At 51.0% G+C, this 16,779-nt stretch overlaps 1 protein-coding gene across 2 annotated transcripts in view; it reads right to left on the reverse strand.

The window, feature by feature from the left end:
• magi3a (membrane associated guanylate kinase, WW and PDZ domain containing 3a) overlaps positions 1–16,779 on the reverse strand; it is an 88,922-nt gene that overhangs the window by 24,465 nt on the left and 47,678 nt on the right. For both annotated transcript variants that reach the window (XM_047039758.1, XM_047039757.1), the window contains exons 2-3: positions 11,303–11,419; positions 3,350–3,469 (exon numbers count right to left, since the gene is read on the reverse strand). In XM_047039758.1, the coding sequence (XP_046895714.1) occupies positions 3,350–3,469; positions 11,303–11,419 (237 nt within the window). The remainder of the gene's footprint in view (positions 1–3,349; positions 3,470–11,302; positions 11,420–16,779) is intronic.

A 16,779-nucleotide genomic window follows, 5' to 3' on the forward strand; every position in this document is an offset into this window, starting at 1 on the left:
GCACATGTGTGTGTGCTGTCCGCTAGACACAGACACAGCCTGTACGCACAGTCACACAGGAGATGCATTCAGGCAGCCAGTGTAGCTTGTTAGCCAGCAGGCTGCTTTATATGCATGTTATTCAACTCTCCCCCATAACACAGACACATTCTCCGTAGCACAGTGATTTACTACACTACAGATCAGCATGCTGTCAAACTTGGCATTGTGGCCCAGGGCCAATCACACCTCCAGGGAAGACAACGGGTGTTTTTGAAGCGTGGGCGTGGAAACCCCTCGTGTGGAAGTTTGAAAAAGCTTTCAAGTCCCTCATCTTGCTCTTTCCTTCCTCTGTTCTCCATCTCTCTCTTCTCCCTCCCTTTGGGTTCTCCCTCTCTCCATCTCTGGGTCTCTGTTCTCTCTCCCACTCTGTCTCCCTCTGTATTCTATCTCTTTCTGTCGGTTTTCTCTTTCTTTGTACGGTCTCTCCTCCTCTCTGTCGCTCTACCTTTCTGTTCTCCCTCTTTTGATAGTGTGCCCTCTGTTCTCTCTCCCACTCTGTCTCTCTAGGGAGTCACCTCAATGTTCTTCCACCCTCTCTGTCTCTCTCTCTCTCTCTCTCTTTTGCTCTCGGTCTCTCTCTCTCTCTCTCTTTTCCTTTCTCTCTCTGATAGGCAGCCAGCCAGAGGCTCACTGTCATTAATCAGGAAGGATCAGTTCCCTATGTGCAGGGCAGTGGCAGCCTGCTGCAGCCTCTCAGCCTGGCAGTTTCAGAGGCGGGTACAGCCCATCATGTCTTCCAGAGCAGACACGCTCCCTTCTGGCCCTGGCACAGAGCTGGCAGGCTGCTGGCATGATTACCCAGACCTCAACAGCCACCCTTCTCACCCCTGAATTCCTATGCTATTGGAAGGAAAGAAGGAGAGAGAGAGAGACATACAGAAAGAGACATAGAGAGAGAGAGCTTGGAAAAGGTCCCTAGAACCCTTTGTGTCTGGTCTCACCCCTCTGAGAGAGAGAGAATAGTAGAGAAATAGTCTTCTGTCCATGTGAATGTGAGTGTGCTGGTATGCGTACTTGTTAGTGCGTGAGTAGTCAGGGCAGACCAGGGGGTGTTCAAGGTGCCTGCCTGGGTCTGCTCTCCTGCCTCTCAGAAACACACCTCCTCCTTCCTGCTCTTCTCCACAGCCACACACACCATACCCTCCCAGCCTCAGTGCTGATGGTGAATCTGTGATGGGTGAATCTGTGCTGGTGGTTCTGTACTGCATGACTCAGCGTTCTCAAAGCCCACTCCACTAAAGCAGGTTTTTAACAGTCCTCGGAATGTAGTGGACCTACTGGGGGGGGCCTTGGCCTGGGCTGCCCCCCTCCTATACCACCCAACACACACTCACACACACTCTGCCTGTCCTGAGGGAACTGGCCCAGCGCCCTGGCCCTATCTACTGCTGAGCTATGCAGCTGGGGTGACACACAGCTCTATACCGACGCCTCCCAACCCTGCAGTCGGGCTAGTATCCACCTCCCCTCCCCTCCACACCACTCCCCTCACCTCACCTCCATACCACTACCCTCCACTCCGCCTCGCCTCGCCTCGCCTCGCCTCGCCTCGCCTCGCCTCGCCTCGCCTCGCCTCGCCTCGCCTCGCCTCGCCTCGCCTCGCCTCGCCTCGCCTCGACTCGACTCGACTCGACTCGACTCGACTCGACTCGACTCGACTCGACTCGACTCGACTCGACTCGACTCGACTCGACTCGACTCGACTCGACTCGACTCGACTCGACTCGACTCGACTCCCCTCCCCTCCCCTCCCCTCCCCTCCCCTCCCCTCCCTTCCCCTGGTGGGAGCCAGACACAGGGAGGTAGAGGCTGGTTATACCTCCACAACAGCTGGTGGAGCTCCTGGTCTGTATCTCTCTCCCTCTCTCTCTTTCTCTTTCTCTTTCCCTCTCTCACAAATGGGGCTGGGGCTGGCATCTGTCTTCTGGCCACAGGGACATGTTGTCAGTAGCAGTGAGATGGTTCTGAACCCTGAGAAATAAAACACCAAGGGTTGACACACACACACACACTCTCTATTTCTCACCTAGATAACTGCTTTCTCGGTTCAGGCACAGTGTGGATGCAGCTGCTATTAATCACAGTCTGTCACCCTTACACCTCACTGGGGAAAAAAGGCTACGTAAGTGGTTGGTTAGAGAGTGAGAGGGTGTCCGACTGTCTGATCTCTCCTTTTTAGTAGGACTGGAACATCTTGTTCTGGTGTACGTGCATTTGTGCTTGGGTGTATACATTTGTGGCTGTGTGTGTGTGTTTGTGTGCGTGTGTGTGTGTGTGTGTGTGAGAGTCTGGTTCTGAGATGAGGCCTTTGCTCGGAGATCAGAGGCAGCCTGTCCACAGATCAGTGGGCTAAGTCATGGTGGTGGGCAGGTCGATGATGGGAGCTAACCAACCAGAGGCAAACGTACCAATCTTTGGTAGAAAGAGAGAGAGGTAGATAGATAGAGGGAGAGAAAAGGGCTTTGCCAGCCCCTAAACACTACCGACACACTGCAGTTACTGATTCACTGACTGGGGAATCATTGACTAAACCCTAAATACCTCTGTTAGTAAGACATAGATAAGGAGACTGAGTGTTTATGTGTGTGTGGTCGGGCCAGTGCATGAGTGTGTGTGTGCGTGTGTGTATTTCCTGTGTGTTTCCTGTGTGGCTGGTTGGCGCTTCCTGGGGGCGTGGGAGGTGAGAGGTCCAGGCATTATTAACCTGTCTGAGCTCAGGTGGGGGCTGCAGACTGAGGCTGTGGATCCATTATCAGCCCTGCTTACTGGTTGACCGTCTGGGGCAGGGCAGAGAGGGGCAGGGCAGAGAGGGCCACGCCACCTGGGCAGCCAGCTGGGTCGCAGGCCTCTGCTCTCCACAAGCCACTGGGTCTAGTCAACACCTGAACAAGCCAAAAACATACTTTCTCTTTCCTGTCTGTGTTGCGTTTATGTCCGTGTTTCGCATCCTGTGTGTGTTGAATTCACCCGATGGCCTGGTTAAGGATGACAGCTCAGTAAACACATGAGCAAACAAAGCATGAAGCAGGAAGACAGGCAGGCAGGCAGGCAGGCGGGCAGGCAGGCAGGCGGGCAGGCGGGCGGGCAGGCGGGCAGGCAGGCAGGCGGGCAGGCAGGCAGGCAGGCAGGCAGGCAGGCAGGCAGGCAGGCGGACAGGCAGACAGGCAGGCTCCTACCTCCTCTGAATCTGCCCCCCCTTAGGGGGAGGAGACAGCATGGCGCCACCACAAGCTCCCCTCTAAGCTCCCTCCCTCCTTATTTCTGTTCTGCTGTCAATACCCCCCCAACAAACACACACACATCGTACCGTCATAGGTGCCACTCTCCAGCAGAATGCCACTCTCCTCCAGGACACGGAACTCCTCCACAGTGATGAAGTTGTAGTCCACTCCAGGAACCTCCCCCTCCCTGGGCTGTCTGGTGGTACCTGCCAGGATCACAAGCACAGAGGCGGAGTGAGACTGGAGACACTAGAGACAGACAGTAGAGGCAGAGTGAGACTGGAGACACTAGAGACAGACAGTAGAGGCAGAGTGAGAGTGGAGACACTAGAGACAGACAGTAGAGGCAGAGTGAGACTGGAGACACCAGAGACAGACAGTAGAGACAGAGTGAGAGTGGAGACACTAGAGACAGACAGTAGAGGCAGAGTGAGAGTGGAGACACTAGGGACAGACAGTAGAGGCAGAGTGAGACTGGAGACACCAGAGACAGACAGTCGAGGCAGAGTGAGACTGGAGACACCAGAGACAGACAGTCGAGGCAGAGTGAGACTGGAGACACCAGAGACAGACAGTCGAGGCAGAGTGAGACTGGAGACACCAGAGACAGACAGTCGAGGCAGAGTGAGACTGGAGACACCAGAGACAGACAGTCGAGGCAGAGTGAGACTGGAGACACCAGAGACAGACAGTCGAGGCAGAGTGAGACTGGAGACACCAGATACAGACGGTCGAGGCAGAGTGAGACTGGAGACACTAGAGACAGACAGTAGAGGCAGAGTGAGACTGGAGACTCTAGCGACAGACAGTAGAGGCAGAGTGAGACTGGAGACACCAGAGACAGACAGTAGAGGCAGAGTGAGACTGGAGACTCTAAAGACAGACAGTAGAGGCAGAGTGAGACTGGAGACACCAGAGACAGACAGTAGAGGCAGAGTGAGAGTGGAGACACCAGAGACAGACAGTAGAGACCTTCTTCTTAATTCGGATAAAACCGAGGTTCAAATTTTTGGTCCGAAAAAACACCGAAATAATTTATCCCATCTAACCTTAGACTTAGACGGCGTCAAAGTATCTCAAAGCCAGCTGGTAAAAAATCTGGGAGTCACAATGGACCCAGACCTTTCATTTGAGTACCATATTAAGCAAATCACCAGAACAGCATTTTTCCATCTACGTAATCTTGCCAAAATACGAAAATTCCTCTCAAAGGATGATGCTGAAAAACTAATACATGCTTTTGTTACGTCCCGATTGGACTACTGCAATGTGTTGTTCTCTGGCCTCCCAATTACCTACCTAAAAAACTTACAGCGGGTGCAAAATGCTGCTGCTAGACTATTGACTAAAACTAGAAAGTTTGATCATATAACATCGACTCTTATCTCTTTACACTGGCTCCCTATCCAAGCCAGAGCTGATTTCAAAGTTCTACTACTAACTTACAAATCTCTGCATGGATTGGCACCACTGTACCTCTCCGGTCTCCTTGCACCCTATTGCCCCGCAAGGTCTCTAAGATCTCAAAATGCCGGCTATCTGGTAATACCCAAAGTTAAGAAAAAAACTGCTGGAGGTAGGGCGTTCTCATATAGAGCACCTCTTCTTTGGAACAAATTACCCATCTCAATTAAGGAAGCTGATACTGTCTCGACATTTAAAACTAGATTAAAAACGTTCTTGTTTAGTCAATTCTATGATTGTTAAAGGGAAGTATGTGTGTACTTTCTATGTAAACCTGGGATGTGTGCTTGCCTATGTGTGTATCACATGTAACTTTTAAATTTTAATTATAGCTTATGTTCACATTGCCCAGCTAGATGTTACAAATAAAGTAAACCTGTTACTGTATATTGTTAGTATTATTATTATTATAGTTCCGTTGCTGTATATTGTTACTGTTATAGTTTTTATTACTAGTTGGAGACAACGGGGGACTGGCTGTTTTCATCCTTATTCGTATAAGTATAACCTACTTTAGAGTTCTTTCCCCTGGAACAGATTTCATGTTCCAACTGAGGGGGGCTGTCGTTGTTTTGGTGTGTGGGGCTGCATCAAATACCCTTTTTGCTCTGTTAAATTGCTGCACTAGTCCACACTTGACCGGTGGGGATCTCATTCTATTTTGACTGTAACTGTTAGCTGCTCCTGGCATTCTCTAATCCCTGCTCTCCTCTCTGTCCCCCCCCCACACATTCCCTGTGGTGTGGGGGGTTTGAGCTGTCAGGACCTGCTTGGTCGTCGGTCTGCCAACGCTGAACCAGGTCGTCACCCGGAATCCAGTCTCCATGACGGCCAACAGCGAGTTTCCCGGTCCCATCCAACGTCTATAAAGCCGAACAATGGATTTTGGTGTTTCAAAACCCATTGACACTGTATGACTATGTTTAGCTTGTGTTCTGCTCCTCTCTCTTACCAACCGTCTCTGGAGGAGGGGATCCCTCTCTGAATTGCTCCTCCCAAGGTTTCTTCCATTTTTTCTCCCGGTGGGAGTTTTTCTGGGAGTTTTTCCTTGTCTTCCTTGAGGGTTTAGGTTGGTTGAGGGGCAGTTCTATGGGCGCATGTGAAGCCCTCTGTGACATGCTTGCGTGTAAAAAGGGCTATACAAATAAATTTGATTTGATTTGATTTGATTAGAGGCAGAGTGAGAGTGGAGACACCAGAGACAGACAGTAGAGGCATAGTGAGAGTGGAGACACCAGAGACAGACAGTAGAGGCAGAGTGAGACTGGAGACACTAGAGACAGACAGTAGAGGCAGAGACCATGTGTACATGGGGGGGGGGGGGGGGGAGACATGCCTGCAGGGATGAGTACTGGGTCTTGTCAACATTATGAATAGTCACATCTGAAACACTGTGGGGTGTGTTGGGACGTGACACAATGAATTCATTATTTTAAGCAATTTTAGGCAATGAATGCATTTTCTAAATATAAAACAGCCACCTACACAACATAACAAGAAAGGTAGTTAAAAACCAAGAGCAAGTTTGTCTGTGTGTGTGTGTGTGTGAGTGTGTCTGTGTGTGTGAGTGTGTCTGTGTGTGTGAGTGTGTCTGTGTGTGTGTGTGTGAGTGTGTCTGTGTGTGTGTGTGTGTGAGTGTGTCTGTGTGTGTGAGTGTGTCTGTGTGTGTGAGTGTGTCTGTGTGTGTGTGTGTGTGTGAGTGTGTCTGTGTGTGTGAGTGTGTCTGTGTGTGTGAGTGTGTCTGTGTGTGTGTGTGTGAGTGTGTCTGTGTGTGTGAGTGTGTGTGTGTGTGTGAGTGTGTCTGTGTGTGTGAGTGTGTCTGTGTGTCTGTGTGTGTGAGTGTGTCTGTGTGTGTGAGTGTGTCTGTGTGTGTGAGTGTGTCTGTGTGTGTGAGTGTGTCTGTGTGTGCCAGGGATCTCCTCAGTCACGAAAAATAGTTCAATATTCATGTGTTCATGTTCACGTGTGCACTTCTCCCATTGAAGTTGCTGTAGTAAAGCTGATGACCTCCCACAGTTAACAACATGCTCCTTGCTTCAATGGAAAGAAAAAGAACCCATCGAGGAAAAAAGGTTATTTGGAGCAACACGCAGACACAAGCCCTGGGTCTGAAGTGACAGAGATGAGAGCTCCCGCTGAAATATGCTCCTGAACTGAGAGGGCCTTGTTTAAGGATGCCTTTTCTGTGGATATGACCCATACTGTCAACATCTGAGAGATACAGCAATGCGCTCCTCTCTCTCTCTCCTTCCTGCCTCCTCTCTCCAACACCCACCTTCTCTATTCTGTACCTTGAAGAGCTTGGCTCCTGTTTTAGATCTGGATGATGAGGTGCATGACAGCGCAAGCCAGTATAAACATCCCCCATCTTGCGCTCACACACCACACACACACACACACGCACAGACGCGTACACACGCACACTTAATGCTAGGTAACTGTTTATTGTTATCGATTCTCTCGCCTGGGCCTCTACACATGTTAATCCAGTAATCTTCAGGAGAAGGAACAGCACATGCCTACTGAAACCACGTCACGCTCCAAAGAAGCCCAGCCTCTGCTCAGATGTCCTGTAATTTGCTGTTTATAGCTGATGAACTGTAATTGGATCCAAACAGCTCAAACAGCTCTAGGGACAGAGCACTATACAGAAATACCAAACACATCATTCCTTCTCTCCATGCTTTCTTCCCTTATCAGCTCTATCATCTGACCATCCGACTGCTGTCCTCCCTGTCCTCCCATCACTACTGAAAGGCTTCCAACCTGAGCTATAGAGTCAGAGGAATAACCCACAAAGGAAGTCATACATGGGTCTATGAAAAGGTAAACATGGGAATATGTAGTGACTGCTTCCCTGTTTGCTCAGCCGACTCACCTGGACAAACTTGTTTTGCCCTGATGATGAGATAAAGAGGCAGTGAGACTGGAATACTAATGTCCTGACACCAATCGGTGAATCCAAACATGCTAGTCATTTCTAGTGTCCACAGGTTAGTCAAGTCAGGCATTCGAACCTCTAACCAGGCAACTTTAGCTGGGCTGTGTGTGAAAGCTTCAACAGATAGGGAGTTCCCAGGGAGGAATATAAGGGGTGGGTTGGAAGGGAGAGGAGGGGTGGAAGGGAGAGGGAGGGTGGGACTCTCTCCCCTATCAGGCCTTTGGACCTTCAAACTCTTGATCAACAGTCAAATGCCCTTCCATATAGCTATACTTATCTGTTAATAACTTATGAAATGTCAATACAGCTATGTGCAGGAACAGAGAACCTAGGTTGACAAAAAAGAAACAGCATAAGATGGAGCAATGGAAGAAACGATGAGGTGTGAAATCATAATACTAATTCACTAAATTCACTCTGCCTGAAATGGTACAGTGAAAAACCCCCATCTGACTTCCATCCTTGACTTGACCTCCATGTTTATGTTCCTATACTTTGGTAGGTTCACCTTTGAAAAGAAAGAACAATGGCATTAAAGCAGCTTCCAAACAACCCAAAACATCTACCAAGAGCAGAGTTTTAACGGAAGCAGAGAACAAAAATCAGGAACTGCATTGTTGTGTGCTGCGTAGCAGGTGGGGGCGTTCCATCAGTGGAACACAGGGACCCCCCTGTGATCGTAACACTCGCAACAAAACCCCTCTTAACTGGAGTCCCACAAGCCAATTTCTTCAGACGGAAAGAAATACAATTGGCGACGTAGTTAACACAACAGGACGTCCATGTGAAACCATACCAGCTGGTGCAGTGTCTCCCAGAGAGCTCTGGGGCAGCAGGCACCACTGGAGACAGCCCTACAGGGTCCTCTGGATGGCCCCCAACTAGCCAGAGAACGGCCCCACTCCTCCAAGAACATCTGCTGAGGGAGCAGGGAACAGACTGTGTGCTGAACTGCAGGGCTGTAATGGACCTTGAGATTTCATTACACAACACTGTGGGGCTGGCTTTGTTCTGCAGCATGCACTGCAGGCTACGCTCAATAAACACTTCATAATTGAACATCCTTAAAAATATATAGCGGAAGACATAGCCTCTGTTTCGTGGCAGGGAAATTGAAGTGGTTTCGGGCGGTTAGGATCTCTTTGTCAAAAGGTTCAAAAAGGCCACTTCTCGAGAAAAATCACTTTTTATTTCCACCATCCTTCTCATTTTTTCGACGTGGCGATGAGGCTCTTAGTGATGTCTTGCGTGCCATCAGGGATATTAGTACCTGGGGGGTTCAGCCAAGCTTCAAGGACTGGTGGCTTCATCCCCTGACAGTTTAGGGTTGGGGCTGGAGATGAGTAGGGAGAGGGGGAGTTGGAGCTGTAAAGCAACCTTTTTACCTTCGCTGGGTGGTTCAGGAGGAACAGGGATTCTGGTCAGACAACCACCGCCACCTGCGCAGCGATGGGGTCCACCTGTGCAAGGGGGGGGGGGGGGGGGGGGGGGGTGAGGGAAGGCGGGCCTGGTGCTGATCTGCTCCAGCTGGTACAGGTGTCTCTGAGGAGGCAGTGAGGAGGCAGGCAGTCGAGCCCCCCCTCCCCCTCCTCCCTGTAGGAGCTGGGGGAGCCTAATGCCCCTCTGACAAGGCCTTCCTTATGGTCTGCTGGTTTGTCAAAGGACAGAAGCAAGACTTACAGCCTGTACAAGGTCAGTGTCTCTGACGCCACATCCTGACCCAGTCATAACTTTGCAGTCTGACAAGCTGAATGGGCGTCTCTAATGAAGACTCACTGTCCTCCATTGCTTCTTTATGTTTAACGGCAAAATGCCCGCAGTAAAAGGGATTTTGTCTAAAGTAACCCACTGAATAGCACCGTGAAGCTACTTGGGATGCATCACCAGAGCTGAAGTATCCATCATGAGGAAAAACTGAACATTGGCACTGATTATGAAATGCTGTTGTGCACAAATATCCATCAGCATCATTGGTCCACATGACAAATGGCATTGTTATGGGAGAGCTGCATGGCTCTCCATTGGAACGTACTATGGAACAAGAAAACTTTCTAAATGCTAATCAAAATGGTTACTCAAACTGATTACAAATGAGTCCCGGTGTTAATAAATGTGAAAAGCAGGGTAATTGCCATTTCATTAAGCGGAGCGGCATAGAAAATTAAACGCAGCTCTTTCCATTCCTCCGATTGGCCCTTTTGTTTGTTGGTATGTCACCAGGGTATAAACAGCAGTTATATATGATCATCTTTTAAATGGTACATAGACATTAGATCACATTGGGATGTTCAGAGGTGGGAGAAAGGGAGAGAGAGAAGGAAAGGGAGAGAGATGGGGGGAGAGAGAGAGAGAGGGAGAGATAGAGAAAAAGAGGGAGAGAGAGAGATAGAGAAAAAGAGGGAGAGAGAGAGGAAGCCACAAGAGTTGGCAGCCCTCCTACACACAATGGAAGTGTTAATTAATAGAGGTGTCAGTGTGAGGTATAAATCAATTAATCACAATTATGTGCATTTTATACCCTGTACATTACCTTTCAGGCATATTAGTGTTGAAGAAGAGATATCCTGAACCACCTATCCAAGAATAATGATGAGGTTCTAATGGCTGGTCTGTATGGTGACGCTTGACAAAAGCCAGGTTCATGGGAGGATGAGGCCTGGCATGGATCCCTTGTAGGAGCAGACTGCAGGAGCAGACTGTAGGAGCAGACTGCAGGAGCAGACTGTAGGAGCAGACTGCAGGAGCAGACTGCAGGAGCAGACTGCAGGAGCAGACTGTAGGAGCAGACTGCAGGAGCAGACTGCAGGAGCAGACTGCAGGAGCAGACTGTAGGAGCAGACTGCAGGAGCAGACTGCAGGAGCAGACTGTAGGAGCAGACTGCAGGAGCAGACTGTAGGAGCAGACTGCAGGAGCAGACTGTAGGAGCAGACTGTAGGAGCAGACTGTAGGAGCAGACTGCAGGAGCAGACTGCAGGAGCAGACTGCAGGAGCAGACTGCAGGAGCAGACTGTAGGAGCAGACTGCAGGAGCAGACTGTAGGAGCAGACTGTAGGAGCAGACTGCAGGAGCAGACTGCAGGAGCAGACTGTAGGAGCAGACTGCAGGAGCAGACTGTAGGAGCAGACTGCAGGAGCAGACTGTAGGAGCAGACTGTAGGAGCAGACTGTAGGAGCAAACTGTAGGAGCAGACTGCAGGAGCAGACTGCAGGAGCAGACTGTAGGAGCAGACTGTAAGAGCAGACTGCAGGAGCAGACTGTAGGAGCAGACTGCAGGAGCAGACTGCAGGAGCAGACACCCAGACATGAGAGCAGAGAGGAGTAGGGAGCGAGGAGGACAGGAGGATGACGGCGTGACCTTGTCCCTCTCTCTCTACCCTGTCGCAGATCAAAGCTGTAGGGATCCTAGCTGTAATAAGTGAGAAACCGACTGGCAAGATGGAGGGAGGTGGAAAAAGATGGAGAGGGCTGAGACAGCACGAGGGTGAGGGGGAAAAAACCAGCGGGAGAAAGGGAGGATTGTGAGGAGGAGCAAGGTGCGCACAGGCAGAGGAGGCCCATCTGGGGTGGAGGTGGTTAGAGTGAGCTCGGTGACAGATGTGCCACCAGGCTGCGTTCAGCAGGGCTCCTACTCACAGGGGATGGTGCGCAGGTACAGGTTGTCTCTGATCACCTGCTGCAGCTTGTGGTCCAGGGAACCCTTCTGGAACTGCAAGCTGAGGTAGTGGCGCAGGTCCGTATTCAGAACTTTGCCTGGGGGGAGACAGAGAGAGGAACACACACACACAAACACTTTAAGTACAGCACAGAGACGACTGAACGGAACAGCTAGGGAAAGTTCTTACAGCATTCATCCACAGCACAGTCCTCATGTCTTTCCAATATTCTCAAAGAGGGAAAGACGACGTGTACATGAGCCTCATCCTTCATCGACAGTGCCCCCACTCCAAAAAAATTAAAACGAAACATCACAAACATCTTCACTGACAGGTGGTGGAGTGCCAGCCTGGAGCGAGTGTCTGTCTGCGTGGGAGGACAATTTAGAGAAGCCTGCCTTCAAAGCCCAGCTGTGTGACAACTGTGTTGTGATGTGAGGGGAGTGCGGGAGCTGGGGAGGGGCTCAGAGAGGCTCAGGCTCAGAGGGCAGACGGGCTGTCATGGAAATCCGAACAGGATGAAATATTAATTGGTGCGATTTACAAAGTGTCCAGATGCACAGATGAAGAACAGGGTGGGGGGGGGGGGGTGGGGGGTGGGGGAACAAAAGTCGCTTTGAACAACCGCAGGTCAGGCAGAGGCAGAGGAAGTGAGGGGGCTGTGCAAGTGAACCCTGGGGAAGAGGGGGACTGAGCTTTCTCCTTGGAGTGAGGGAATGTGGCATTGAGAGAGGGTTGAGAGTGCCCTGGTGCTTAAGCAGTTCCCCCTCTCTGACTCCAGCTGTTTGTTGATCTGCCCTCAGGACTGGACTTAGAGCCAGGGTGGATACAGGACGTGGAGAGTGAGCTCCAGTAGCCCTGGGAGTGTCAGGGACCTTTGTTTCTCAGTCTCTCACCTCATAGCTGGTAGCCAGGGGAACGCCCAGCCTACACAGCTGGATAAGGACACTGAAGGAGGGCTACTTCCTGTTACATGAACTCTCCGACATGCAGAGAAGACAAGGAGAAGTGTATAGAGCACAGGGGTAATTGCAGTCCTAACTTTAACTCCTGGGGAGATTTTGGAATATTAATACATCCAAAGTATTATTTAAAATATTCGACTTGTCTGTATAAGTTGAGAAGCACTGACAGCTTTGCAAGGATACAGCTGAAGAAGAGAGAGAGAAACACAGAGAGAGATAGAGTGAGAGACAGAGAGAGAGACAGAGAGAGACACACACAGAGAGAAAGAGAGCGAGAAGTAGGCTGAGCAGTCAGTAAATCCAGCCAGTGTTGCTGAGACCACCTCATTCACCAATGCCAATGACTGTAATCCAAACAAGTGTATTTCCTGTGGTGAGACTGGAGTCCAGTGTGATTTAAGACCTCACCATGCCAACTAGCCGCCTTTTCGTTGGTTGGATGAGTGTCAGCTCACAACTGTCTAAAAAGAGAAATCGTACCAAATGTATATTTAAAAAGAGCCTCGCTCAAGAATTCCGTCTAAATGCTTTTGCCTTACAGTACGGTTCTCAAGGGCACAGTAACTCAGATTTGAAATCTACTGCTGGTGTATGGCAGTGTGAGCAGAGAAGCCAGTTTGAGTAAATAATGTTTTCCCTCCAGTTGAACGAGTGCAGCAGTACCAGTGTGGCTGGGGGACATGGCCAGGCCAGGCCTAAACATGGATCCCCACGTTCTGTAACGCTACAGACTTTATACTGGCACAATGAATGCCAGGAATTTAGGTCAGGGCAACAAAAGCAGGGTCCTGTCACGCATTCGAGCTTCCAAACCTCAGGCCTGCGCTCCATGTTCCCAGAAACTATGAGGCATGAAAGACACCCCCCTTCCCCCTATTCTCACTGTCACACACACACACACACACACGTGCACACACACAGACACACAGTGTCTGAAGCCCCCTCCATGGTCAGGGGTGTTCCCATGTTCTGTGTTGATTGGGGGGGGGGGTTCTTTTATCCTTCTTGGGAATGCTGGCCTAGCCCAATTTCCACACAGACATAGACACACACACACACAGACACACACAGACACACACACACACACACACACACACACACACATACACATAGGCAGACATACAGTAAACAGACACACCCTTTTCATTCAGCGGGGCCTCTACGGACAATGAAGGTAGAGGTATTATCACTTACCTCTAGAAACCAAGTCCACTACTGAGTCGCCATACACACACACACAAACACAGACACACACACACACACACACACACACACACACACATTCTCTATGTTTATAGAACAGGGCAGTCTTTGTGTCCTGGTTGTCAGGTAGCGTTAGCGCTGTCATATCTCTGGGGAGCGCCATCCTCTCTGCCATGAGGCAGTGCATCGCAGGATGGCCAGGCTGAACAGACAACACAACAATGGCCGCCTTTGTGGCTTGTCAGCCAGGCCTTAGCGCTGCCCGTAGTGAGGGCGGAGGGGCCAGGCGGAACACAGAGCCTCATTAAATGCAGAGAGAAAACAGAGGAGTGATGATGATGCAATGCCTCATGGGAACCCTCCCCCTTCCCTCCCCTGTCCTCACTTTCGTGATTTCTCTCCGTCTCTCCCTATCCACATCCCTGCCTCCCTTGTTCCCTCCCTCCACCTCGTCATGGAGTCTCATCAGCACGGCTCATCCCCACCGGACTCCGCTGAGATCTCTGAGATCACTTCCTGAATAGCAATCAGCCTCTCTCCTCCCATCACCCTCTTCTCATCCTTTTCGAGTTTTTTTTCAGGAGCCACTTTTCCACCGGTCATCTGTTCACCTGCCCCTCCCTCCCTCTCTCCCTCTCTGCCTCCCTCCCTCCCTCCCTCCCACCACTCACCTAGCGAGCTGCCTCATATAAATCTGTCAGCCTGTCAAGACACGGCTGATATCTTTCTGGGTCCCTCTGTCTCTGCTATTAGCCGTCTCATACAGAGAGGGAAGGAGAGGAGAGAGGGAAGGAGAGAAGGGGAGAGCAGGCGAGGGTAGGGGAGAGGAAAAGAGAGGAGGAGAGGAGGTACATCCTATGTGAGGGCTTAGGAGGGTCTTGTTAACTTTAAAAGGGATCCCTAAAGTGCAAACAGCCAGACAAAGTTGCAGAAAGCATACTGCACCCAGAGCTTCAAAGTGAGCCAGAAACAGAGAAGCGCACTAGGCCTCCCATCAATCTCCCATGCTCCCAATAGCACCTTTAGCTCGCTGTATCTGCCAGTTCAACATGAGAAACTGCTCACTGACTTTCTGTTCCAGCTCAGGAACTTACCCATCCGTCAGCTTGCAGCCTGGTGTTAGAACTATTAAAAAGTGTGTAAAAGTTCTTCATAAAAAAAAGAGACCTTTAAAACCCACTGGAGCCTAATACTACTTCCCTGCAATGCCAAACTCTGCAACTATACAACTGGAGTATTATGAAACTAACATGCTGTCACTCCCAGCTCAATCTGAAACCTTGGCCCACCTGAAAGATAGGAGAAGGGTCGAGCTAGTGAGAGTATGTATGGGTGAATGTGTGTGGTGACTGTGGAGAGCACTGTAGAGAGATGAGGGTGGCATTGGGAGGCTAATAAGGCTGGTCTGTGACAGCCGATGTGCTGGTGGCAGAGCTAGCAGAGCGTTAATTAGCACATCGTTGGGCTCACTTGGCAACCTTGGACTGGTGAAACCGCATCTCTACCCCGCCTCGACAACAGACAGACCTGCGCTTGGACAGGACTGGCAGTGAGACAGGTCCACAGCAGCTACAGGTCCTGTCAGCGGTCCTCTCCTCTCTCCACCCCACCCTCCACTCCTTCTCTCAGAATGGAAGAGAGTGTGAAAGGTGTGGTGAGTGTGTGTGTGTGTGTGTGTGAGGGGAGCCGGGGCTGTGCTCCAGCCTCTAGAGGCCGGGGGCTGTGCTCCAGCCTCTCTAGATGGCGGGCTCTAATGAGGATGACTGGAGCCGCTGTGAAGTCAATTAGTCAGAGCAGGGAAGCAAACGGGAGATAGAGATGAATAGCTGACGGAGGGCGAGGAATGAAAAGGTGGAGGAAAGAGGAAATCAAGGCCCCAGAACTCCCTCTCCTCCTCCCATCACATACTCTGGATCCAATGACATCCAATGACATCGCGAGGAGAGGGTTGCATATCTCTGCTGGGCAGGATGCTGCTAGTGACCAGGCAGGAATCTCCAGCAGCTCCCCGCGTTCCTCCCCTCCCACTGCTCCTTTTCTGCCATCCATCATACCATGTCTGCACTGTTCTCTCCCTGTTCTCTATTCCACCTAGCGCTCACGTTCCCATCAACTATTCTACACACACCACCTTGTGTTGAGTCTACCCATTCGTCTTCGTAAAAGCACAGGAGGAGACTTGCTTTTGCCAGAAACGTAATCAGACGCACGTTGAACGCGGGGAGCTTTTAATAGCAGCAGCGATAATCGTCATCACCCTTTAGCGGCGGGCGCAGATGGTCGCCCAGCCGTTTCGCGTTCGCAAACACGCGCACCGCCGAGACTGAGTAGCCTGCGACTGACTAGCCTGCGACTGCTGTGAGAACCTCCAGAGCCCTGGTGCGAGCGTGTACGCCGTGGGAGCCCTCAGGAAGGCCCACTCCCCTCGTATTGCCATTAGATGTTTTGTTGTTGCTGTGTAGACAGTACTAAAACACCTTGGAGAGCAGCTTGTGCGTGGGAGTATGCGCGCTGCACCGCTCTGCTCAGGGCCAGCGCTCCAGTGAATAATGCTTCGGTGGCAAGTCTTCCTCTCACCGGCTGGGACGTTATCGCCGAACAAAGCTGTGATGTCATATGGTGAGGGGGAGGTGGGGGGGGGCTGGGGGGGGACCACTGAGGGCAGGATGAGGGATTTCCACCAGCAACCCATCCCGCCTCTGTCTACGTATGACATCACATCCGCGAATGGCGCTCGCACTCAGCGTGGGCGGCGATCGGTGGAGGACGTTGGCGAGAGACGGGAGATGTGGCAGTGAGGCCGCGTCAGCCTGCAGTGTGCCTGGCAGCTACCTGAGAGCAGCCATGAGGAGGGGAAGGGATGCGACAGGACACACGCATGAAGCCAGGGTGGGGCGACGTCTGTTCTCTCTCTCTGTTCGCCTCCCTCCCATCCCTCCTGGAGCTCAGTCTCCCTCCTCCTCTCCTGTTAGCTCCTGACTGCTGCTCCAGACATCAGATGCATTATTCATGGCTCGAACAACTAACCCCCTTGTGAAGCAGAGGGCCAGGATGCCAACCTTACATGAAAACATAAGCACAACAGGAGGGAGGCTGGTCGGAAGGCTGGAGAAGGCCTTAGTGTGTGTGCGAGTGATTGCGTGTGTGTGATCACGTGTGTTTGTGCATGTGTGTGTGTGTGATTGAGTCTTGTGTGTGTGCATGTGTGTGTGATTGAGTCTTGTGTGTGTGCATGTGTGTGTGATTGAGTCTTGTGTGTGTGCATGTGTGTGTGATTGAGTCTTGTGTG

Source organism: Hypomesus transpacificus, chromosome 18 (genome assembly GCF_021917145.1).
Source record: "Hypomesus transpacificus isolate Combined female chromosome 18, fHypTra1, whole genome shotgun sequence".
In the NCBI taxonomy this organism is placed as follows: Eukaryota; Metazoa; Chordata; class Actinopteri; order Osmeriformes; family Osmeridae; genus Hypomesus; species Hypomesus transpacificus.